The following is a 26,663-nucleotide window of genomic DNA, read 5'->3' on the forward strand; positions in this document are numbered from 1 at the left end:
TTATGGTGAGACTGTTTTGTCAGCAACAGAAAAATGTTTTCAGGTGTGATATGAAAGTATTGGTCAAAAATGTTATTGTATACATAGACGTGGACGGATTCTCGAATTCTTTTCTGAAATAAATCATTTCTAATGATCTTGCGACCTTCAATGAGAAAAAATAGGTCATCCATACAAAGAAAAACTTTGCTCTAGTAGTAAAATATGTAGGTCTATAATTCTGTCATAACATGAGGGTCGGCTGGAAGAAAACCCAGCCTCCTCACTCATGGAGTAAAGCCTACTATATACCATATGCTCTAATGTGGAACATTTTTTCATTAAAAAGTTGCACCTGTTTTTGAACTTTATCATAGGGCGCTTTAAAGCTTTCTAGAGCTTTCTTGTTTTTTTTGGACTGTCTTCTTCAACATTGTTGAAAAAATTGCTTAAGGTCAAAAATGTTTTATATATGCCAGTGAAGCAGTTTCAGGTGAACTGAACTGAACGGGGTTAGGTCTTAAGGAGAAACAGAGAAAACATGAGGGTAGAGGGAGGGAAAGGGTCCATCCATATGTACAGAGAGAGAGAGAGAGAGGGAGAGAGAGAGAGAGAGAGAGAGAGAGAGAGAGAGAGAGAGAGAGAGAGACCCTGAGCTGGCATGACGGCTCTTGGAGCTCTGACAGGAAACTTTCTTCCTGTTACTCGGCTCTTCTGCAGAAGTCAGACCCCATCGCTTCTTCAGCTGCGGATCACCATCTGAAATGCACTTGACTGGACTCTGCGGGGTTTGCGGGACTGTCTCGTGCTGTGAAGTCATGGCTTTCCATCCTCATTTACCGACTGCGCGTCACTGAAGATAAACACGCGGGAGGCAGAGTTTCTGAGACAGACTTTGGGACTAAATGACATTTGTTTCCCTTTGAACCACACTCGGTTTGACGATGGAGACCTTATTCTACCTGCTTGCCTTCATGTTGACTCGGGTCTGTTCGGGTCTCGGATATGCGGAGTCCAGTATTCATACCGGGCAGAGAGCGGCGAGTAGACACAGGTAGGAACGACACGAACCGAATTACACGTGCGTAAGTGTCATTAGCCTGTGGTTTGTTGAGTTTGGCTTGTTTTTGCATCAGATAGCCACCGTTCAAAACCTTCATGGAAAAAAGGCTTATTTAAGGTTTTCGACGGTCAGCCATTGAACTGCTGCTGTCAGTTTGCGGCTTCTGGTGGGTCAGCCTAAAATAACACATTAGTCAATTAATTGATTAGTCAATTGATTTCTGGCTTCAGCTCCTCAAATGTGAAGGTTTGCTTTTTCTCTCTCCCTGTCAAATTCATATTCAAATAAGCTTTATTGTCATGGCAGATCAGAATCCTATATTGCCAAAGCAGTACAGACAATTCTAAACATTGAAAGATGATTGATTAATGATTATGCAATAATATGCAAATATCAACAATAATATTAAATACAATATATCTCTCCCTGCCTTTATCAATGACATTTTAATATGTTTTGGACTGTGCACAAAATGAAATTTAAAGACTTCACCTTGGAAAATTGTGATGGGATTTTTCAACATTTTCTGACGTTTTACAGAATAAATGATTAATTGATAAAAAAAAATAAATAAAAAAAAATCAACAAGTTAATTGATAGGCTAATGAAAATACTAGTTAGATTAAGCCCTAAATTAAGTTAATCAACTAATTTTAATTAGATCCTTAATTAATTGAAGAAAGACAAATGACAAAAAAAATCTTTCCCTGTGGGTTGCAATTAGACAAAATCAGTTTTGGGGATTGTTTGTTCTCTTGTGAGAAACCCTTGCAGATGTAAACATGATGTATTTTGTATTTTCAGAGGAAATATCAGATTTGTGAGTAGGTCTGTTAATCAGCAGTGGCCCTCCCTGCATGGGGGGTGGGGGGGCAGTGATGTGGTTGTGATGAATCAGGGGGCCCAGAGTTGGACAGGGCTTACAAGGATTATAGATATTTACTGTTTCAGGGCCCCCTAGTGTAAAGTTTTCAGGGGGCCGAGAATCTCAAGCAGTGCCCTCAGTGTCAGCTTCGTTGGAGGGGGATTTATCTTCCTTGCAGTCAGGCAGAGGTGAATGAGCTGCTGTGTCTCAGGGGTAGTGAACTTTGTCTGGACATCACTTCTGCAGAAGACTGATTCTGTATATAAAAAGTGAACTTTTTCCACTAAATCTCATCTTGAAATTTTCACTTGAGTGATTCAGATTTACTACCATCTTGTCCTGTTTTATGGGACAGTGAGGAAATCATTTACATCTTAGCAACTGTTGATTAATAGTCACTCATAAATCAGTGATGGCTGCTGGATGCTCCACTCATAAAGCTGTGAATATTGTAAGCCAGCCAACACGTGTATGTTTTTATTGTGCTGTTGCAGCCACACACTGTGTTATTAGCATGTAATTGAGCTTCTGCCTGAGGGCCCCATGTGTGGACGACCCCCTCACCTCTATGGACAGATGTGTGTGTGCGTGACTTGTTTTTGGCAAGTTTAATGACTATGTGTGTGCATATATGAATACAAAAGATCACAACAGAATGTCTGAGTGAATGAATGACAGAGCTCTGTCATATGGTGTGTGTCTGCCTGCATGTGTTTGCACTTAGCGTGTGTGTATGCAAGGCAGGCCAGGCTTCTGAGAGTTGAGCTCCTGCAATATGAGCTTCGATCGAGTTTGTCTCCACATCACAGCACAGACTGCTGCTGCTGCTGCTGCTGCCGCTGCTGTGGCTGCCTGAGTGATGAGATATGGATGGCTGGCCTCTCTGTCGGTGGATGTTGAAGCCGAACTGTTGGCTACTGTGAATGAGAGGCACACAGAGAGGAGGACACAGGGCGAAACACAGAGAAGAAAAAAGAAAAATTTTGATTGACGAAACGGAAGCGAGAGATAAGAAGTCAAAAGAGAGACAGATGAATAGAAGAGAGGGAAATAGATAAAGTATCTCGTTGAGAGGGAGCAAGATAAGTGAGCTGAAGATAAGACAAAAAAGAGGAAGAAAAAAGATGAGGAAAACTGGCAAGAGAAGAAAAAAGAGAGTAAAAGAAACAGAAGATCTGGAGAAAATTGAGAGAACCCGAGCAGGCGAGACAAGAGACGATGAAAGAGTGAGAAAAGACTGGGAGCAGTGACCCAACAAGAGCAAAGACAGACTGTCAGGAGCACAGAAGTGGGCCGGGGTCCCTTAAATGTTTCGCTCCTGCTGAAACCAGTAAGCTATGAAGGAGTCAGCATGGCGGGCCTGTGGCATACACACACACACACACACACACACATACATACACATAAACCACACGCAAACCACACACGCAGTCAAAGTGACGCAACGGGGAGAAGAATGCGCTGGCCCGGTGCAATGCGGTTTGCCCCTTTGACATCTGTTTGAACTCAATTGATCTGTTTTGACAGATGTGTGAAGTATTCGATAAGTGTTAAAGGCTGTTGAATGAACTGAAGACATCCAGCAGGGGTCTTATGGGGGGGTGGGGGGGTGGGGGGGTCAGGAGGACCCTGAGCTGTCTGACACATCTTCTGCCAAAATGTTACACGTCACCCGACAGTGATAGAGGAAGAGAGAAGGAGCAGTGTGTTGATGTGTCCGTGTAGATGCAGGTGGGCTGCTGATTTGTTGCAGCTCGCGTTCAGTTTAAAGGATAAAACATTAGATCACCACTGGAGGGAAGCAAGGAGCAGATACAGAGCATGCTTCATCATCATCATCATCATCATCATCATCTCTTTGTCATCGCTGTGTATGATTCATCATACTTAGCTTCCTACTTATTAGGGTGCTCACTGCAAGGGGCCATAAAGGTAGACAAATGCACTGTCTTCTTATTCAGTCTAAAGATGTCCAGATGTTGTGTTGACATCAGTTTATATGATAAACTATAAAAAAAAGTAACAAAAACTTAATGTTCTGGGACATTTAGTAATGCAAGTGCACTATATGACATCCTACATACATTTTTTGAATTTTACGTGTTAACTCATATGATCATAGATAATAGCGTGCTTTATATGATTTTCCCAGTTGGGTTTGGAAAAAATTGACAGACCTCAACCCCATCCTACACCCAAAATCAGTGCCAGACTAGTCCTGACTGTATACTACATATCATGATCCTGTATGGATATCTGCTGGAACTTCAAAGTGACAGATCCACTCATAACATCTATTACTGAAATAATGTGGAAAATACAAATCTTCCTATAGATCTTCAAGCTAGTGAAAGATGTCATCAGGTGACTGTGAAGTAATGAAAAACATGGTTTATCCACACTGAGAAAGGAGAAAGATCTCTTCTATTAAAGACAATACAAGTCATGTAAAATCAAAGATGGCGCAGGACACTGACTGAAGACAGAGGAATCAGTCATGTCTTGTTGTTTCTGTCAGATATAATATGGTTTTTTTTTTATGTAGTTTTTTTTTTTCCAGCATCAAGATTTCCTGTCAGCAGATTAATGGCCATGGTTTCAGGAAGAGACGGTCACCACGCAATTATGGTGTGAGTCCACATTCTGTGCTCGGGTGTCCATATACTTTAGGCTATATAGTGTAAGTACTACACATTTAGCCTCTGGAGCTCATTGATTAGGACATGCATGTTATATTTTTTGGATAGATGCCACTGGACTTAAGGAGAGCATTGAAAAAGTCCGTGCAGAAGCTGTAAATAACCGCATTCCAGCCTTGTGTTGACGTGCACTGGTGTTTATTTCTTATTCCTGTGGATAATTGAGATATCAATCTTAAACAGCACATTTCACTCTCAGTCCTTTAGCATTAAATAACAAGGGCTTCTTTGTGCTGCTGCTATTTGGCACCAACATCACATTCATAAGGAGAAATCGATCAAAAAAGAGGCACAAACAACGAAGCTACAAGATATTCTACTCTTGATATTTCTCTCTACCTACACACAGTATAGAACCAGTGATACGTTGTTCACGCTGCTTCTGTCGTCGAAAGGAACTTGGGGAAATGTAAAAGGTCATAACAAAATAACTCATCATACATCAGCATTTCATATAGTCTAACGGTGCCAGAGTATCTAAGGACTGGGATTGAAATGAAATCCAAAAAAGTCAGTTTGGACTCAGAGAGAGAGAGTAATTGTCAGTAATTTAGCTTCTTTTAATAATTGCCCCAGAGCACGCTAATCACCCCAAGTGCCTCCAGTGCAGCAGAAGTAGGTGGTTGCACTGTGTTCTGTTGTGGTTGCTCAGCATTTTGCTTGCATGTGAAATCTAATGTTGCTAAGTTTCAAAGCCTTAAAATTCACCTTTAAACTATCAGAGGGAAAATAGTGGCATCTAACCGTTATCTGAAGAATTAGATTCCCCCACAACTGGCCGTTATGAGCTTGTGATTTATACATTTTTTTTTCCATTATTCAAACCCTCTGACGTAGAGTTATAAACTAAAAGAACTTGTTATGAAGTGCTCTTTGATCCGACCCTAATACAGTCGAACAAGAGTGAACACTGGCTGTGATTGATGGGGTCTATCTGCACTTTAGGTCACTGATTCTTATCTCAGCTCTATTTTTTGGCTTCAAACATTAATACTAAACAACTGTTGGTTAGTTTTCCCTCTAGGACCACCAAGAAGTTGAAATGTGATATTTTGACTTATTTTGATTTGTGGTTTTTAACTTTGATGATCCTATCCTTTTTCATGTATCACCACGATCAGGTCATATTTTTAGTTCGTCCAATTCTTTGGTTTATGATAAAGTACCTGCTAAAGTAATGACATTCCCATCAGCCTCAGCTGTAAATGTTTATCTAACATGTTAACATTATACCTGCTAAACATCAGCATGTTAGCATTGTCATTGTGAGCATGTGGGCGTGCTAACATTAGCCTTTAGCTCAAGGTGCTCAAGTAAGTACAGGCTGCCACCAAGTCTGAATCTTAACATGCAACTGTGGAACACTTTCAGACAAGTGTGCATTTCCCACAATGCACTGTAATATAATGAAGAATCCTGGTCACTATAGTGACAGCACAGCTACCAAAACGCACCAGTGTGTCGTCAGGCAGTTAGACTGTAACAGGACTGTCCTCTCCTCGACCAACCTTTGGAAAGTGTCCAGATTCGCTTCATCTATGTGATTTTCTGCTTTCTGCTAATTGGGCCAGTAAACAAATCTCCTTACATATGTTAATTAAAATGTGGGAAAAGGGATCCTTTCCAGTCACAGCCATTGTAACCTAATTACCGTAGTTCCCAGCATGCATAGCATTTGAGATGGCCTTATTTACCTCGGTTAGAAAGAAGAAGAAGTTACAGAACAGTGATACATCCCGTCTTACTACACATGAACAATTGAAACCATAAATCTTCTGTCAAAGAATAAATGGAACAACCTGACAAGACGTTCGGTCACTGAACTTACTATTTTCTGCCTTGGAGCTGCTAATAAAGTTTTACCTGGGTAAGGTAAATAGTCTGCACTATTTTGGGCAACTGCAATGGTAAGGCTTTGAGGAGGCTTATGTTTCAAACACACACACCTCCATAAATGGCTAAAATTCAAGTGGGCCACAAAAAGCCCCTTGCACACCTCTGAGCACGGACGTATCTGAACAATCATGTTGAGGTAAATGGCAGTATCATGGACATTCTCTGTATATCTTCGTGACCGCCAGGCTAAACAATCAGAGAGAAGTTTACACAGTCACGTTGTCCCTTGATGTTGGAACCAGTCCAAAAGGGAAAATTGTGTGTGTGTGTGTGTGTGCGTGTGCGTGCAAGTAAAACCACATTTTAAGAGAGAACAGACAGACTGGAAGAATGTGTGCGTCTGTCGTTACGTGTGTTTGTCCGTCGCCATTGCGATCAATCAAGCATGAGTGAGTGCACTCAAGTGTGTATGTTGTCGTCTGTGACGGTCTGTGTGCTTTTCGGTGTGTGTACAGCGGGATACCTTTACAAGGGCGTTGGAGGGGTGCTTGACCTCGGGGTCGCAGTTCAAACACTGAGACACTCCCCTTTCCATCCACTCATTCAGGTCGCTGTCAAAGCGTTTCCCTTGAAGCTAAATGAAAGATCTGATCACAATAGGCGTTTCAAAGTGATGTCTTTGTTTAAGTATTAAACCTCAGCTTCCTTTTTTTTCTTTCATTCCTTCTCCCTCCCACTTAGCTATTTAAGTCGCTGAATATTCCACCTTTACCCACAATTCTCCTCTGTAGGGCTCATGCAGAGGTGCTTTTGAATAAAATGAACCTGGTATGTGTGGGGTGAGATGTCAGGCTGCGAGTTCCTGCTCTCCTGTGAGGTGTCTGTCTGCTGTTTTATAAGGATGTGAAATTTATTGGGGAATAAAGAAATGCTGAGACAGGTGCAAGAGTTCCCTTCACGCTGTGTTAAGGCTCTGTAAATAAAATAATGGAAGTGTACAATGGAAGTTTCACAATAAAGATGTTTGTTTGTATGTGTCTGTCTGCAGGAGGACAAAGCGTGTGTGTGTTAAATAACATGCATGTAAGTGTGTCGGGGCCTGCTTCCTGTTCTTGTTTGTGATTCTGTAAAGGTAGTCTCACTTTTTGTTTACTTGTTTGTGTAGCGAAGGTGGAGTTACAGGTTTTGTATGTTTCATCATTTACCGTACGTTCAGTTAACGTACAGTTTTCCTGTTTCTTTCCCCTTAAAGCTGCTATAATTGATTATTTCATCTTAACAATGCACCACTTGACTATATATACTTGAATTAGTTGTTTTAGTGCCGAAACCACAGAGAATTATTGCTAGACTCTGTAGTTCATTAACAGTGGACTGAGTGAATTTGGAGATTTGTGGATACTATGATAAAGTCAAGTGAATGCATCTTTTATTACTGTAGGACTCACTGGTGAATTTTAAAGCTGCTGTAATCAATATTTTTACGTATCAGTGGACCAATGTGTAATGTGAAAGAAGACGATCATAGTCCATCTTACCTCTCTTCGGCATTTTAGCATCTCCCAGCACATTGTTTGGATCTCAACTGTACTGTACTTACTTTACAACTTTACTTTGCTTCACTTCCCCTCGTCATCCGTGTTGTTGTTTTCAGACATGGCAGGCGGCACTATCTTTGCTTTTCAGCAAAAAACAATCTCTAAAAACTCATTACACACTACCTGCTCAGCACCACATGGCAGACTGACAAAGTTAGCAGCTATGTGGTGAACACAGTGGAGCATTAGCAGCTAAAGAGCCAGATATTTTGCTCAGGAGCTGGTGGAGATCAAAAGGAGAATGAATATTGGATTTAGTACATTTAACAGGACAACATTGCTAAGATGCTAACATTGCTCCTTGTGTGTTGGTTGTGTACATTAGCAACTGTTTGCTAGCACGTTTGTCATGTCAACTTAAAAGGTGATAATAAATGAAAATGTAGCAACAAAAGGTATAGAGGTGCACTGTGGAGTTTTTGATAGCATTGTACCTATTCTGTATTAGCTCGTTCCGGCTCTTCATGTAAGCTATACAATATTTACAATCACTTCTCAAACCCAAATAGTTTTCTTTTTGGCTGCAGCAGTCAAATCAAATATTTCCGAATCAGACATTTCCATCAAATGGAAATAGTCTCATTTTATAGACATTACTCCAGCCCCAGCTGCACTTTATTATAGTGAGGAAGCTAACTAGATGTGGATTTGCCAAACCAACCAGTTAGACCTCATCCTTGAGGTCTTTCCGCTTGTAATACTGAAAACATGGTGTTAGAAAACACATACGATATAAATTCTAACACCATGTTTTGGTTTTAGAAGAGAGAAGGCTATAAGGATGAACACTAAACCAAAATGGTTTGCCAAATCCGCCAAATCTGGTTAACTTTTCCTTCTCCGAGCGGTGCACAGCCACTCCTAAGGGACGAACGTTCCTCCAAAATTAGCTTTAAATATTTGGTATCTTAGGAAACTTTTCCTCACAAATTTTGTAAAAAGTTTGAACAATCTGTGGCTACACAGCATGACCCTGCATTGACTGTTCTGCTAGAGGCCATTGAGATTTGAAGGCTTAAACAATGTTCAAATTCAAAGAAAGCATTGTACACTTCCGTCTTTATCTACTGTTCTCTGAGAGACACTGTGCAAGTACATATTGTAGTTATAAACATTCAGTAATATGTGCAGGAACTGGACTGTTTATGTGCTGCCTTTCCCTATGTTGCTGATAATGTAAAGGAAACAGGGAGATTAGCTGATGAATATGCCATTGAAGGGAAACCAACTACACATACACACACACACACACATTTTCTCGCATGTTCTCTAAATGTTCTCCAAACATCATGTTGAGTGGCTAAGGTTATAGACTGAAACTGTAATGCTTACCTGGCACGAAGGGATGTCATGTGGTCAAGTGGAAAAATAAGCATGTATGGTGAAGTTTTTGTGTCCATGTGTGTATCTGCACGCCCCACAGCCTGTGTGAGTGTCCTTGTCTGTCTGAGTGGGACTCTTTTAAACGCATGTGTGTGTTTGTGTGTGTGTGCTTGTAATTGTATTTTACACTTATAGAAAAGATGCCAAGTCTAGTTAGGGGACTTTCATCTGAGCGATTTCTTTGCAGCCATTTGGATTAATGGGACTTTATTGGATTACTGTTTGGAATGCTTAACTTCACGCTGGTTAGAGAGAGAGAGAGAGAATAAAGAGAGAGAGAATAAAGAGAGAGAGAGAGAGAGAGAAGAAAAGGCCGTGTAAAGAAGAAAATGTGCACATAGGAACACATGTAGGATGTATATAAACAAATTCACTGCCTTTTTCTTTGTGGAGGGCAAACATCTAGGCACAAGCACACACATACACACACACACACACACACACACACACACACACACACACACACACACACACACACACACACACACACACACACACAATCTTTCAGTGCAACACTTAGTCATCCTCCTACTAACATAAAGGCTCCTCTTATGCATTTCATTGGAAAAGCTGGTGATGGAGCGATGGAAAATGAACTGGCAGGGAGGGCGGTATGTACAACACCAGTAAGTGTGGGTGTTTGGAAGCTGCAGAGAAGTTGTGGGAGTTGTGTGTTTTGTATATGCATGCATATGTGTGTGCGTGTGTGTGTGAATCCACATCTGTGTCTGCTCCGGATCGAGAAAAGTTAGATGGTTAGGTTTATTTATATAAGCCACAGCGCCTGGTCTCCATCAGAGGAGATAGGGTGTGAACGTTGCCAGATTTATTCTTTATCTGCTGTCGGTGGCCCTGAGCGTGAGTAAGTCAGGATAACAGATCGGCAGAACTGGTTCACTGAATCACAGTGACAAAAAAACAACACAGTGGGACTACAGGGGGAAGAGCCAGGGTTGGTTTGATTTATCACTGCTGTCTGATATCAGATGTTACCGGTCTTATCTGCACTGGCTCAGCTCCTGATGGAGATGTAAGATAGATACCCCTGTTCCTCAAGAACTTTTGAGTCTAACATACACAGCGAAACAGACGACAACAAGATAACCCTGGAAATCCTTACATGGAGTAATGCAATAAGGATCACTGTGATGAGCCGCAAGACTGTGGAAACACAGGGGAGAAGCAGCTGTGTTTGGAGGCACTGACGGCGGCTGACAGCAGATGTATGTTGGCAGAGTTTTGCAGAATAGCAAAGCACAATGTGACACAGTTGGATGCATGACCCGAGGCTCAGCTGAACCCCCCCCCCCCCCCCCCCCCAAAAGAAAATGTTGGATTCATTTCAAATCAGTTCAAACACGCAACACAATATACTGTGAATATGCAAAACACGCAAATTTTATTTCTGCATAAGGTCTGTAACTGCAATCCATACTCCTGGAATCCACTGAAAAAGCATCCATCACTCACAGCTCTCGCCTACAAGACTGCAGCACTGTCAGGATCATTAGTAACAAGATTCACTTACATTGAAAAAAATGTTTATAGTTGTTTTGGTGAAAGATTTCTTCTTGTTCTTTAATAAAGTGACAGCAGATGGGAGAATTTTACTAATTTGAAACATATTTATTATGATTAGGTTAAGATGTGGGCTTTTAAATCCCGATGTGACATTGTATGACAGAGCAGGAAACAGTAAGACTGGAGGAAGAAGTATTCAGATTCTTCACTCCAGTAAAAGTAGCAACACTGCAGTGTAAAAATACTCAGTTACAAGGTACTGCATTCTTAAAGGTAAAAGGTCTTGTAATGTATTATTTAATTGGTATTACTGATGCATACACATGTAAGAAGAATGTAAGAAGTTGTTGGATGATCAAATATTCTGAATGAAAAACCTGAATTGCAAAGTGACTAGTAACCTCACCTGATACACCCAAATTATTAAAAAGAAAAAAACTTATTTCACCATCTACCTCTAGTGGTATCTAGCATAATGTGACATCATTTATGCAGATGTGTCGGCTGCACATTCAGGCTGCCAATCTCCTCTTCTTCTGGATTCAGGTCTGGTGACTGGGGAGGTCACTGAGGTTCACTGACCTTACTGTCATGCTCATGAAACTAGTTTGAGACGACTGTTGCTTTGGGACATGCAGCTTTATCATGCTGGAAGTAGCCATTAGAAGATGGTAAATTGTGGTCATAAAGGGACGCACCTGGTCAGCAACAATACTCAGACAGGCTGTGGCATTCAAACCATTGATTGATGATTGACACAAGACAGGTTGGATCCACGGTTTCATACTTTTGATGCCAAATTTGGACGCCTGAGCAGAGATCCAGACCCATCAGACCTGGCCGCTTCAACTGTCCAGTGTTGGGAATCACCACCAACACAGCAGGACTGCATACACAACTATTTTCTTCCCTCTCAGCTGCACATGAGCATCAGAAAAGACTGTGACATTCACACCTGTTCCCCTGTAAACAATGGCAGGTGGGAACCAAAATTACTCCACACTAAAGGGGGTTGTAAATAAGGAACTTAAATGTATATTGCAGCACTGGATAAACAATGTGAATTGATATGGTAACCCAAATGTGTACAATAAAGTTACATATATGTACATATGTATACACAGACCAAGCACTTTATGCAATTATATATGTGTTATATTCTGTAAATCCATGTGTGTGTGAGTGTGTATATACGTGTGTGTGTCTGTGTGTGTGTGTGTGTGTGTGATCCTTGAGAAAAACCTTTACAGTAGAATGTGACAGCTAATTAATAACTTTTACTTTCCCATGTACAGGAGTTACAGGATAATCAGATCATGTGGGGTTGGGGAGGATTGTAACATGATAAAGTCTTTCTCAGTCAGACAAGCTCTGGAATGAAGGGGCGGATCATGGTCTTAGGGGGAACTGGGGAGAGGTAGACAGAGTGAGGGACATGGATAGGAGGGAGAAGGAGATAAACAGAGATGGACACAGAGGGACGCAGGTGGAGAGGGATGAAATGAAAGAAACAGCAGTGGCAAAGAAAAGTGTGTGGGAAGGATGAGGCAGATCCACACAGACAAGTGTGGCCTAAAAGAAAAAAAATGACTTCAATGTAGAGCAAGAGAGTAAGAGTGGCAGACATGAAGACCAACAGAAAAAAAGACAGAGACATGGAGAGACAGACTGACAGACATGAAGCCTGAGAGACGAAAGCTGCTGATTGACATACCAGCATGAAGGAACTCCTTGTACGCTCCAACTTTTATCCATAAACCCTTAGTTCTGTTCATATGAATGTGAGAGTGACACTAATTGGCCATAATAACCACCAGGGAAATAGTAGTGGATGGGGATTCTGGGTAATATGAAAATGATGATAGAAAGCGACTGAAGGACGTCTGTGTCTTAAATCTATCTGTAGTTGTTATCCAGAGAGATATCTACGGGTCAGGGGAGGTCAGGGGGGTGAGGACAAATTGAGAAGCATGCAGACTGAGGGGGAGTATCTGGGAATGTTGTAGTCCTACTTTGGGTTTCAATACATGTTTTTGAGAACATGTTTATTATCTGAAGTAATTTATGACAGCCTTCACTTTAATGGGACTATTTTAGTATTAGTGTTTGAGTTATGGTTAAGAGAAGGAGTTATTTCAGCAGGGTTAGGGTTAGTGTTAGTTATACAAAGTTATTTCAACACCAAAATCAGCACCAAAGGGGACAGACAAAGTTAATGACTAGCTGGTGAACATCAAGCTGCTATGTCCGCAATAATTCCCTAAGAAGTTGGTGGCAAAAAATATTAACTAATATGGGAGTGAATATTCCACTTACTTTTGCCAATTGGTCAGAAAATGACTCTAAATGAATATTAGCAATGTCTGCTGGGTGTGTAAATAAGCAACTGTTAGCTAACAGGTTCTCTATATTAATTTAGGGCCACAAATTAGTTAAACACTTAAACCTTCTGCATTAAAGGAGGTTCAACCGTAAGTGTTGAAGGCTTACCTTTAAGTCAAATGACAAACACACAGAATTAGCTGAATAGCCGTGTTTAGATCTATATTTTGGTTTTCCAGCTACACGTACGTTGGGCTGTCAATATCAATAGAAGTGTTGATGACGATTTAATTAGCAAAAGAAATTAAGGTACAATAAGTCAGCTAACTGCCCAGCATGAGAGCCAAAATGAACAACCGAGTTTGTCGACTGAACCAGAAGGCTAGACGTGTGTGGGGTGCACAGAAACATGAATCCAGTGGGATGCTAATGTTGCTTTCTGTCTGCTGGATGTATCAGTAGGGATCAGTTTGCTAACACATTAGCCATAATAACATGATAATCCCTTAGTATGTCTTTGTTTTTTAAAGGTCTTTGTTTTTTCACTTTGTACAGAGGCTGTTTAGCTTTGTCTCTGGCTGCAGTGTTTCTGCTAACTTATGCTAAACTGACTAAACAAGTAGTGACTCCCATGTCCCAGTTGCTTTTGCTAACTTTAGTAACCTTAGTTATATGACAACTGCGCTCATGCTTCACTAGCTAACAAATTTAAATGTCAATAGCTGCTTAGCTGGCAGATTACTTGAACCGACGAAGCCCAATATGAATTTGCTTCAGCTGAACTGTAAGAAGCATTGCACAGTATGAGGACTGTGGATTTTGTTCCGTACCTTACACGCATTAAAAAGGTCTTTTTTCACAGCTTATGAATTATTACAGAGACCAGTAACTCTTTCAACGTACATATGGGTAAGTGAGTACTATATAAAGGCAGAAAATCAATGCTTTAACACACAGACTTGACATTGATATCTTTCTTTTAGAGTCATTCTTGAAAGAAAAGCAAATAAGTATTTCCAAAAGTGTTGAACTATCCCTTTATCCCAGTGGCCTGCTTTAGATACACTCTTAATTTGATTTCCTGTCAAACATCTCAAAGGGTTTGAGATTAACTTGAAATTATAAACATTTGAGAGGCAAGAAATGTTATTATCAATATCATATTAATGTGGAATAAACATATCCGTTGGTAGTTGGAGTATAAACACTACAAGGATATGTGTGTGTGTGTCTTTGTGTGGGTTGGTAGATGTGGAGTTGTGGAGGCATACAATGGGAGCCATTGTTGAATCATGCAGTTATCCTGAACTGATCTGACATTTGCACCAGCGGACAATTTCTCTTGAATGTTGTACAGAATAATAATCAGTCCAGGGTTTGAGATATTGATCTCAAATCTCACTGGAGCCACAAATTCAACAAGTGACCAGATTTCTGATTATTGTTTTTCCAAATCTTTCTTTTTTTGTCCAGAAACAATGAGCAGCAGCTGGGTGTATACTAACTGTGTATGTGTGTAAGAGGACCACAATGTTTGTGCCAAGGCCTGACTATAAACTTACGGTAAAACTGCCAGTCATTGCCAGTTATTCATTTGTCATTTCCTTTTTCCTGTTTGTGTTGTGTGATTTCATAGGAACTGGTGTGCTTATGTGGTGACACGCACGGTTAGCTGTGTGATGGAGGACGGGGTGGAGACGTACATCAAACCAGACTACCAGCGCTGCACCTGGGGCCAGTGTCCTAGAGTGGCGTGAGTATCCATTACTCTCTTCTTTAGTATCTCATATCTGCTCTGATTCACTCTCTCTGCCGCTGGAATCCAATCTGTATTCAGTCTTGCTCCTCCAACTTCCTGTCGTCAGCTCAACAGAAGTTTGTATCTTCTATCCGTGCATCATCTCTCCCCCTTTCCGTTCTGTGGATACTGATCTCACTCAGCTCTTTTCATTTTCTGTCTAACTTTCTCCCAGGAGAATTTCAGCAGTCTGGTCAGGAAAGTGTCTGTTTGTAGTTGGGCTTGTGTGAAGCCAGGACGTCATATAATTACAGCTCAGTATTTGGCTTGTTAATCTCAGTAATGAAGTACTGGTCTTAAACAAACACATTACTGTGGTTAGCTCTGGTTTGCCTGGTGCAGACCTACAAATATCCAGTATGAATATTGCAGCAAATTTACTATAGATAAGATTGATTGAATTATTTTTCCAGATGTTCGTTTTATGTTGCAAGACAACGTTCATCAAGCGCTCCTTTGAAGTTTTGACCATATTGCCTGGCCTGGCTGCTTGATCCCCATGCCTGCCAGGGACCTCAGCCTAAACCTAGGCTATGCTAAGAATGAAGCCGGCAGGGGTTCCAGGCACCACAGTCTAGTATCCTACCCTGTAAAAGCAATCTCTTCTTCTTACTCTGTCTGTCTGTCTTTCTCTTTTATGACTCTCCTCCTTTCTTACTGTTTCACCAACTCTACCAAACTCCACCTCCCTCCATCTCTCCAAGCCCTGTTTTTGTTTTTCCTCTGAGAGTACGTTGGATCCCTTTTTCTCACGCTCTCAGAGCAGGGAGCTGGAAGATGAAATCTTTTCTATGGCACAGAAACAGCTCTGCAATACCTACACTGATGTTTGTGGGTTGGCATAAGGGAGAGCAACCTGCTGAACTCTCACAATCAGGGTTTTTTAACGTGCCTGTGACGCTGCCATAAATCTTTATGGTGACTTCCGGCCAATTCTGGTCTATTTATTGCGTTGTTACTGTAACAGGGGCTCTCTTCAGTGGCAGAGCCGAATGACACATTAATGATAAAACTACAGAACACTGCGCCAAATAAAACATCCATATTTCTTTTCAGAGGAGTCATCTATGAGCAAAAAATTAAGATATGCTGCTGGCTGAATGCAGCTGATGTCTGTTGGAAAATGGGACAGGAATAACATTTAAAGTTTACAAAGCACTCTTAATCTTATCCATCATCAGTAGATGATTTGTGGGTATTTCCAGACATCTAATGGCTCAGTGCACATTAATGTGAACGGACTACAGTGATTATATTCAGTACAGAGTTTAGGAACTGCTATAGGGCCTTGACCTGGTTTTCAGGATCAGACTACAAATTTTAAATCTCATAATGTCGTGATCTGCCGCAATTTAACTTTGCTCTAGTTCCAAGTTGATTGGAGTTTTAAGACACATATAAACAAGACTATAAGTCTACAGCCATGCTCGCTGCTCTATGAGACTGTACAGCAGTCCTTTGTTTTGCTAACGTCTTCACGATAACATGTATTGGACAATATTCTGATATGTCCAATATGAAATGACACTAAATTCAGGAGGATACATCCACTGAGGACCATGATTGTCTGAAATAAAATGGCAATCCATCCAATGGTTATTGAGATATTTCAGTTTGGAACTAAAGTGTTGGACCAACCAACCAACAGACTAACATTGCTATCCATAAACCCATGTCACCTGCATGGTGAAAAGATCAAATGTCAAATATAGAATACCAACTCACACCAACCAAGTTAGGTTCATGTCATTAGTGTTAAATCTCAGTGTTTAAATGTAGAAAAGCAGCATTTACTCCTGTCAAGTCAGAACTAATAAAAATCCAAGATGACATTTCACAACTATTTCACCCTCAGCTACCGGACATACAGGAGGCCAAGGTACAAGGTAGCTTACAAGATGGTGACAGAAATGGAGTGGAAGTGTTGCCATGGTTACTCAGGGGAAGACTGCTATGACGGGCCACAAGTAACCACAGAAGGAGGGCGACCTCGTGTCACGGAAACGGGGTACAACCCAGGAGGCGGGCAGAAAGGAGGTGGTAAGAAGACTGTATGAAATATAAATTGCATGTATCAAGGATCCAGATGTACTTTATTAATTTGGTGAAATATCACTCCCACATCTGTCTTGTTAGTCTTTATATCTTAAAAATGAATGAATGAATGAATTCTTTTCAGGAAGTCATATATACAGTTTCATGATGCATAACTGTAAAAGACAGGGGGAAATCTCCTTTCAAAAAAGTCTATAATTGAATCCAAGCCAGTCTGACTAAGTATTTCGCTATAAAGCGACAATCAAAATTAAAGTTTTGGAAATAAAACATACTTAGTTATTATTTATCTAGAGTTTAACAGTCAAAAACTCAGCTAATCTGCCTCATCCGCACTGTTTGGGTGTGGTTTGATCAGATGTGGTGGACAGTGCTGGCAACATAAGCAGACAAACCATCAACTCCTCAGATTTAGATTCAGATTTTGCTTAACTCTGATTGGTTCACAGAAATAAATGACCTCATCTTTTCCCAATTGAGCGACGCCCTACGAAAACAAAGGAAGTGGTCAAAGTTTGGCGTAAAACGTTGTGTTCATGTCAGGCCACATCGCTCATGTTAAGAAGCCAATTGAGAAAAAAAGGTTTTCTGGGTTTTAAACATTTGACATGTTCCATACTTTGTTGATTTTGCATGTGGCAAGTTGATTTTTTAGAATTAAACTCATTTACATTTCCCCTCTCATGTTGGCCTTTCATTTTCATTGCTTCTAGGTGACAATGAGAAGATTAGACAGCTGGAGGAGACGATCCGTGGTCTGACCAAAGACCTCCACAACATGCAGACCACCATTAATGGCATAAACCAGAAGCTGTATGTAAATGTTGTTTCTTAATACACAGTGTACAGTGTTTTATTTCATGAGGTGCACACTCAAATACACTGATACAGTATCACCCAGAATCCTAGATCATGTTCAGTGTATATCTTTTCCTGTTTATTCATGTTTATTGCAGCGGGTCAGTTTACGGAGAGAGGATGCACTTGTTTATTAACGTATACACTGAGATTTGGTAATTACTTCAGGAAGACATATATAAGTATCCTCAGGAAGATGCACCCTGTGACTTTTACCGCTCTTCACCCTAACCGCTAACCCTCACCTCCACACAACACATTCCTGAGTACATGATCAATTTTATAGAAATTATTTTTACTCTTCCTCTATATAGGCCTAGTCTGAATGGGGCAATTGTCCCTGCTGATTCAGCTCAGCCACACATGAAAGAAACCATCAACAGCATCCAGACCAAGCTGGATCACCTGTATAATAGGACGCAGGTAAGATATGTCTGTTTTTACGCCTGTCTACATATCTACAATTTAAATGTAAGACTAGACTATATTCATTTATGTGAAAATTTGTTTGTTGGTAGGTCCATGATCAGACCCTGCTCAACATCAACAACCACCTGGTGAACGGTGGGGGCAATGAACTGGACGGAGCGGCTAGAGGAGGAGGATCTGGGGAGAACCAGCTGAACACTCTGAAGGAGCAGATACTGACAGAGCTTGAGAGAAGGGTGTCTTTGTCCTGCTCTGCCTGCCAGGTGAAACTTAACAAGCAAAAACAAAAACTAACATAAAAAAAAACAACTCAAAAATGAGTTTAATTTCTGTTTGTTTTGCTGTTCAATTTTCATGCATCTACTTTATTCCCAGTGGTGCTCTGTCAGTGATTTCTGCTGCCTCAAGCAGTAAAAAATAATGGCCACATGCAGGCTGTAATATAATCAAACAGAACTCCCACATGAACCACTGCACAAACAAATAATAAAACTAAAAAACAATACTGCAAAAAAGTTAATATCATGCAGTGAAAGAAAGATTTTTTTTTTTAAAGGAAAATGGCAACAAACCCAACCACCAGCTGTCTGAAATAACTGGTTGGTTAAAACTGAACATAAAAGAAAGTATATTTTTTTTATAACTTTTTTTTTTATTTGGCTTACGTGTATTTTCAAGTGCAATCACAGGCCCCTGGATACCTCTCCTGTCTACAACACCACCCGTCCCCAGTTATTCACAGTTCCTTTGCATCTTTTCATGCCTCAGCACCAACACCACACCAACCAACAGCCACGGTCAGAGGCATAATGTTTTTGGGTTGTCCCATTGTCAGGAACATGATATCTCAGTAATGCCTTGAAGGAACTTTCTCAAATGTGGTAGAAACGTTCACTTGGACTCAAAGATGAACTGATTAGATTTTGGTGGTCAAAGGTTAAGGTCACCGTGAGCTCATGTCTGTCCCATTCGTGTGAACGTAATATATAGGAACAGACAGATGGAATTTCATTAGTTCTGGCACAAACGTTCACTTGGGGTCAAGGATGAACCTGATTAGAATTTGGTGGTCAAGAGTTTTTATTTTGTTGTTGGTTGAAAAAAATGCATCTGAACTTAAATATGTGAATCATTTAAGAAATTGAGAAAACCTGGCGTGTCAACTCTCTACTTCTTCACAAATACATAATGTAGCACAATAAACAAAGTATTATGGGAAAGCAACAATGGAAAACTTGTGATGCATTTTCTATTTTCTAAACCGCTTTACTGTATATTTGCCTTAAGTGACATCACTTGACTCAGCATCAGTTTGGGCGGAAGACTACAAGTTTGAAAATGAAAAGAGAGTAAAAAAAAAGTTATCTTACCACACCTCCTAAACCCACTGCTTGAGGATAGCGGCTTAAGACTACATTAGCCACTGCTAGCATAACGCATTGTGGATAATATAGGTGCACACTCGACACCGCTAAGGACTCAGAGGGCACTTTCAACTCTAATGGACCCCAAGATACAGATTACTTTCAAATCAAACAAATTTGGGATGGAGTAACATTGGCAAAAAGCTTGCATGAGACCCCTGAAATCATAAAACAGAAGACATAATTGATACAAGATATACAGCTAGGAAAAACAATGACAGTTCTTGTTATCCCTATTTGTTTCAGGCTGGTGTGGAAGACCTGAGGCGTCAGCAGCAGGAGGACAGGGAGAGGATCAGGGCCCTGGAGAAGCTGTTCAGCTCCATGGACCAACACTTTAGGCAGAGCCTGGAAATCTCACGCAGTGAGACTGAACGCTCCCAGGCCTGCTGCAAAACAGTCACCGAGCTGGAGAAGAGGCTGTCTAACGTAGAGGTCCGCGTCACCTCCACTGCTAACAAGTGTGACACCATTAAAGGGCGTCTGGATAAGGAGCTTGCTGGGACCGGTGGTGGAAAGGGAAGAGTGACAGAGGACAGGTTCAATGGCAGACTGAGAGAATTAGAGAAGAGGGTGAATAACACCGTGAGGAAGACAGAGCAGAGGTGTACGAATACCGGGAACAACATGAAGGACACTGTCCAGAGAGACGTAACACAGCTGCGCAACATGGTCTTCAGTCGGCTGGATGACCACAGCTTCAAGATAGGAAAACTAGAGCTGGATGTGGCCGTTCTTGGAGATACGGTGACGGACCATAGTCGACGTTTAAGTCAGCTGGAGAACATTACAACCTTCTTGGACAGAAGACTAACATCGACCACAAAGATGTGCAATGAGACCTGTGGGCCTAATGGAAAAGGCCAAAAGACTGATGACACGGTGAAAACCTTACAGTGGAGAGTTGTGGCAAATCAAGAGGAGATCCAGAAGTTTAACACCAAGCTAAACAATCTGTCCGTGTCAGGAGACTCCCTGAGTGAGAGAGTGATCAACTTAACGGATGATGTCAAAAAGATAATCGCTGTGACAGGGGAAAATGGTGAAAACTTCAACCGGATTGTCACAGAAATTGAAATTTTGGGCCGTGACTTTGAGGACTGTTCCATTTGCAGCAGTATGAAGGAGGACTTACGCTCTTTAACCAACACCACCATCACCGGTATCAGCAGGTGCCAGACAGAGCTGACGGATCTGCGCAGAAAAGTCGACTCGGGAGAATCCATCTGCTCTCAGGTGTGCTCCAACCTTCAGGAGGAGGTAGGACGACTCAGAGAGGAAGTGGAGGAGTGCACTGGACAGTGTAAAATCAACATAAATGATCTCAAGACACGTCTGGATGGTCATACTGTCTACAATGGGAGATTAGGAGGTGATCTGAAGTCTATCCAAGGAGAGATTGCTGGTTTTATGGTCACGTTTAACTCCATAAATGAAACTCTGAAGGGGCTAGGAAGGACCGTACATACACACGGGAACATGCTGACTGATCTGACCAACAACAAGGATGATATAGTATCTGAGGTAAGATATTAAGAGGTTAAACTATCCTCATAGATTTCACAGTAGCTACAGTAAGAGTCTAATGCAGCTATGTGCAGCTACATGTTAAGATCAGCCTGCTAGCCTGCCCACACTGACAATGCTAACATGTTGATGTTTAGAGGGTATAATGTTCCTCATCTTCCTCAACATTTGGTAATTAGCACTAAACTAAAAAAAGTAGAGCTGATGATTGGAATGTCATTGGCCCAGAGTGTTGCCCAATTTTGACCTGGTAGTGGCGCTACATAAAAAGTCAAGGGATCACTAAAGTTATCACTGTTCATCCTGAGGGGAACATTAGCAATCCTTCCAATAGTTGTCAAGACATTTCACTCAAAACCAAAAATGTCAACAAGCTAATTGAGCAAGAGAAAAACTCAAAGTGTCACCAGAGTGATTAGGGCTTGTCCTCTGAGCACCATGAATGTCTGTACAAGATTTCATGGCAAAAAGATCAAACTACCATTATGATGTTAATTGGCAGATCATGTGTGCTGTCATATTAAACTGTACATGTTGAAACATAACTTTTCTTTTTGTACTGTTAAAACAACATTATGTCGATCAAACATGCCTCTTGGTTATCTTGGCAACTGCGTTTTCACATAGTGTTGTTATAGTTATGAAAATATTTGAGCACATAAAAATATTTGAGTCTTCTTGACAGACACGGCCTAGATGATATGCTTACATATATTTGTGTGTATAAGATACCATAGAAAAATAAATCATAGCAAAGATGGAAAAAAGTTTATTTATAGTAGAACTTTGTCAAAGGAAACTCGCACAAAATGCACACATTAACATTAGTGCCTACATTTTCTACAAGGTGAACAACTTGCAGAAAGATCTGACGGAGCACGCTGAGGACTCGAGGAGTCGATTTGACAGCCTGGGCAGAGAGATCCAAATAATTAGGAGCAACTATGTGACAGAGGTGGGGGAGTGCCGACGGGCCAGCGACGGTCTGGACCGAAGACTCTCCAAGCTGGAGGGAGTGTGCGGACGATTCGACTCGTTTTCAGACAGCCTGGAGAGGATCAAGGAGGGCCTGAACCGACATGTGTCTGGGCTGTGGAGTTGCGTTAATGGACTCAACGTCACGGTAACATCGCAAGGAGATCTCATCGACAATATCCAGAACGTACAGCTGGAGAACGTCCACACCAAGATACGCAGGCTGAACTCCTCAGTGCTGGACTTGGCCAGGGAGTTCCACAGTTTCTTAGAGAAGGACTTCATGGGTAAGTCGGAGAGGATGAAGGGGCATGGGATTTGACTTTTGGAGAAGAGATAGGACCCGGTTGAAGGGAGACAAGGTCAGGGTGAGGGAAAAATAGACCAACAGCAGAATCCAGTCCGTCATCCTTTGAAGCATTCACTTAAGAGCCCATGAAGTCTGCAGTCTGTCTGAAAGAGTAGCTTTAGTAAACATGAGGGTGAAAGGCACATCCTGAATCACACCGGGTTAAATGTCTTAGCGTTCTTGGCTTACTGTTCGTGTTTTTTCTCCTAAGAGACGCTATTCCTGGTAAAAAGATTTTCGTGTCTCAGTTGTGCTGTCTCACCAAACATTCTGCTACCTCCAGGTCCACCTGGTCCGCCAGGACCCCATGGAGAGAGAGGCGAGCGTGGACTGGACGGTCCTGTAGGACCCCAAGGGAGGGTGGGACCTCCAGGCAGATTGGGAGAGCAGGGACCAATGGGACCACCAGGTAAAGACAACAAACTTTGCCTCTACTTTGTTTACTTTAATAACAGTGACTGATTTAGAACTTATATCTTTGATTTTTCTGTCTGCACATCTACTGTAGATACAGTGAGATAAGAAGGAAAAATAAACAGACAGAGTGATATTGTTGGATGATTAACTCACTGTTTTTATCTTTCATCTTCCTTCTCAGGTCTCAGAGGTGAACAGGGTATGTGTTGTTCCTACTAAATAGCAGATGAAAGCACTCATTACTCTTTGATCTTTATTTCACTCTGACTCCTCCTCTCTGTTTCTTCCCCACAATCAGGTCTTGCAGGGTCTGATGCCCACGTGCCACGCCTTTCTTTCTCCGCCGCTCTGACTCGTCCAATGAGAGGCGCAGGAACCATAGTGTTTAACGAGGTCTTTGTCAATGAAAACAATACCTACAACCCCAAAACAGGTCAGTTTTAGTTCAGCTGGATTTGCTACAGGTTCTTGGGAAAGATCAATAATATCTTGTTACACCTTCAATTTTCTGAAAAATATTGTGATTTTTAAGGGTCATATCATCCACATTACAAAAAACATCATATTGTCTCACACTAGTTCTGGTTTTATCTAGCCACCAGACTTGGTTTTATTTTCCCAGGTTTTGAAATATCCATCTTTAAAATTTCTACTGGCCTCCAAAGTCAGCTGAGATTATTTTTTTTTTGATGAACTCAAAAGAAAATGTTTTTCTTATTTCTGTAAGTTGACGTGTAAATTGTTTATACTTATGTCAGTATAAGCCACATTAGTTGCCATATTTCTGTCACTATTTTTCTGGAATGTAGCTTGGTAGTTAGCTAGCAATATAGAAAGAAGGCGTCCATATTCTTAGTCCTGCCTACAAAGTTTTGATTGGTCAATTGTTTCTCTATCCATTATTGGACACAAGACCAGACACAGTATTTGTGTGGAACAACCCTGTTTCATTCATGAACGCACCAACTAAGTGTCTGAATGGTTAGATACAACCTCAGGTAAGTAAGAAAATAGGCATATTTTTCAGGAGAACTGACCCTTTAAAATAGGGTGATTTCCATTCATTGGCTTTTTAATGTGATCCAACATGCTAGAAAAAAATTATGATATTGTTTAATTGACCTTCAAAGTTATGAAAGTTACTCATGGAAAATAAATACAAATATGACAACAAATGTGGCTCATATTCTCACTTTTTCACACACAGCAAATGCACACCATTAATATCCTCCTCGTTACCCGCCTCCATCCTCCAGGTTATTTCACAGCTCCGGTGAGGGGGAAGTACTTCTTCAGCGCCATTCTTACGGGCCACAAGAACATAAAGATCGAGGCCGTGTTGTCCAAGTCCAACACTGGAGTGGCCCGAGTGGACTCGGCTGGGTATCAGCCCGAAGGCCTGGAGAAACCAATGGCAGAGGCCAAACACATTCCCGGAGCTCTGGCTGTGTTCAACATCATCCTGCCCATGGAGGCAGGGGACACAGTCTGCATCGACCTCGTCACGGGCAAGCTGGCCTACTCCTCTGAACCTTTGACCATCTTTAGTGGGATGCTGCTGTACGAGACCATCTGATTGGATGCGGTTTCATCATGACCTGTCAGTCTGGGTAAAACTTCCTGCACGCGAGCATCTGATTTGTCTGTTGAACTCTTAAGCGACAGAGTCATCGACTGAGCAGTCAAAGAGACTGAAATAACTGGACTGGATTTATTCAGCAAGGAGAAATATACTTTATACTTTATCTTATGTGCTAAGAAGGAAATTTCAACACAGCTTTAAGGAAAATTATCTGAGCAAAGCAGTTGTGTTTTCTTCAGAAAAAGCCCCTCCAGGTTTATTTTATAATTCCATATTTCATGCTGTGCTATAAACTTGAATTCTTTACTGATTACACCAGGACAGCCTCCAGGTCTTTCTGGTGTCACTGAATGGAAAGTTGGTAAAATGATAAAGGATTAAGGATGTGGGTTTTTTGTTTTTTGTGTGTTATCCAGCAACAGCATATCAAATGTTCAGAGGTTATTACACATTCGTTTTCCCGTATTGCTCACAGTTTCATTTTGACCACAAGCAAATTTTCAGGAACATAATGCTGAGTGCCAATTGTCTTGAAAAAAAACTGCAGAGCGATGCAGGCGGAGGGGGGGAGGGGGGGGGCAAGGGGCACAGTCCAAACCACTATTCTTTAGAGGGAAGTGCACAAATTATGTCACTAACAGTTCAGACGAGAAACCACAGGATTTTATAAATCATACGACAGCAAAACAATAAGACCATTTTAGGACATTAGCTATGCCCAGTAACGCGAGGGGAGGAGGATGGCCAGGGGGAAGAATGAGGATTTTTTTTTGTGTGTCCTAATAAGGGCCATCTAAACTTGGTGGAGGATCAAGTAGTTAAAGTTATGAAGCTGTTACTATTAGTCTGTCTTACAGTGGAATTTGTATGTAAAACTAGCAATAACAAATAATAAAGCTACACATACCGTTGTTTCTATGCTACAAATCCCACCTCTTTCATGAATATACACACACATCCTGCTTTTAGAAGTCTAATTAAAATGGCTTCAGAGAAAAATATGTGCATGATATCAAGTTTGTAGATATTCTTGAATGGATTTTTAAAGGAACATTGTACATTTTCTGCAGAGATGACACAGCAGATTGGGCCCCATGTTGCATTATATTTATGTTATTGTTGAAGTAATACATCAGCATATCAGGGTTTGCTCACAATGCATATTGTTTGACAATTTTTTCCTCAGTGTTCAGTATGGAAATGTATTTTTATATGTTTCTATGCATTGTATAACCGTGAAGGAATGTAAATATTTTTCAGCTGTTTTGCCCTTTTTTATGAATTACCACTTCACCGTTGCCAGGTACTGTATATGTTTTATATGTTTTTGCCACGTGTGCCTCAAATACAGATACCCAGTTTTACACAGCTGATGTCAACAGTCTCTCTTTTATCTGGATTTTCTTCCCTTATTAGATGAGCAGGAACGTGACAGATTTTACACACTGTTTAGCCTGTTTGGGACTGCACTTATTTAATCTGGCACTTTTTTGGCTTTCACAAATACACACAGCTGGGTTACTTTTGTTTCTGGCTCCTGCTTAAACTTCCCTCAAGCTCTTTCTTTCGGCTACAATGGGATATTTTTAGGCGAAGACTTTGAGGAAGGAGTTGAAAAGCCATTTCACATACTGCACTGCAGTGACCCCTTGTGTTCAGTTTCACTACCCTCATTCTAGCTGATGGTTCTGCTGCTGATCCTTGAAGACTGTAAGAAGTATGTAAGACTGTAAAGAGTATCACTTTTCTTCCATTATTTGCACATTCATTACTTATCAATGGGAATTACGGGTCTCTTTCTGAGCCTCTCCGCATTCAATAGCTGCCATTCCACTGTCACTCACACAAACAAAGTCATCCTCAAGACAATGTAAGTTGATCTATGCACTGGCGGTCAAGGGCAAAGAACAGGTAATTCTACCTACACTACTTAAGGATGTAAGGATGCATAACACGACAGGACATAGATGTACCTGATGTTTA

The 26,663-nt window shown here is 41.1% G+C and overlaps 1 protein-coding gene across 1 annotated transcript; it reads left to right on the forward strand.

Moving 5' to 3' along the window:
- Positions 1 to 673: 673 nt before the first annotated feature.
- On the forward strand, positions 674 to 26,048 carry emilin1a (elastin microfibril interfacer 1a). Its single transcript, XM_056363402.1, has 12 exons — positions 674 to 1,033; positions 14,903 to 15,019; positions 16,920 to 17,104; positions 17,833 to 17,932; positions 18,292 to 18,400; positions 18,496 to 18,669; positions 20,077 to 21,354; positions 22,205 to 22,619; positions 22,965 to 23,090; positions 23,280 to 23,297; positions 23,397 to 23,531; positions 24,355 to 26,048. The coding sequence occupies exons 1-12, from the start codon at positions 924 to 926 to the stop codon at positions 24,672 to 24,674; spliced, it is 3,087 nt and encodes a 1,028-aa protein (XP_056219377.1). The 5' UTR covers positions 674 to 923; the 3' UTR covers positions 24,675 to 26,048.
- Positions 26,049 to 26,663: the final 615 nt, after the last annotated feature.

Source organism: Seriola aureovittata, chromosome 19, assembly GCF_021018895.1.
Source record: "Seriola aureovittata isolate HTS-2021-v1 ecotype China chromosome 19, ASM2101889v1, whole genome shotgun sequence".
In the NCBI taxonomy this organism is placed as follows: Eukaryota; Metazoa; Chordata; class Actinopteri; order Carangiformes; family Carangidae; genus Seriola; species Seriola aureovittata.

What these genes read in the sequence shown, in the direction of transcription:
- emilin1a (XM_056363402.1), top strand. Translation starts at nt 924, where the DNA reads ATGGAGACCTTATTCTACCTGCTTGCCTTCATGTTGACTCGGGTCTGT. An exon ending in AATGGCATAAACCAGAAGCT is followed by an intron (nt 17,933 to 18,291) that starts GTATGTAAATGT and finishes TCCTCTATATAG; the next exon opens with GCCTAGTCTGAATGGGGCAA. An exon ending in AGGATGATATAGTATCTGAG is followed by an intron (nt 21,355 to 22,204) that starts GTAAGATATTAA and finishes ATTTTCTACAAG; the next exon opens with GTGAACAACTTGCAGAAAGA.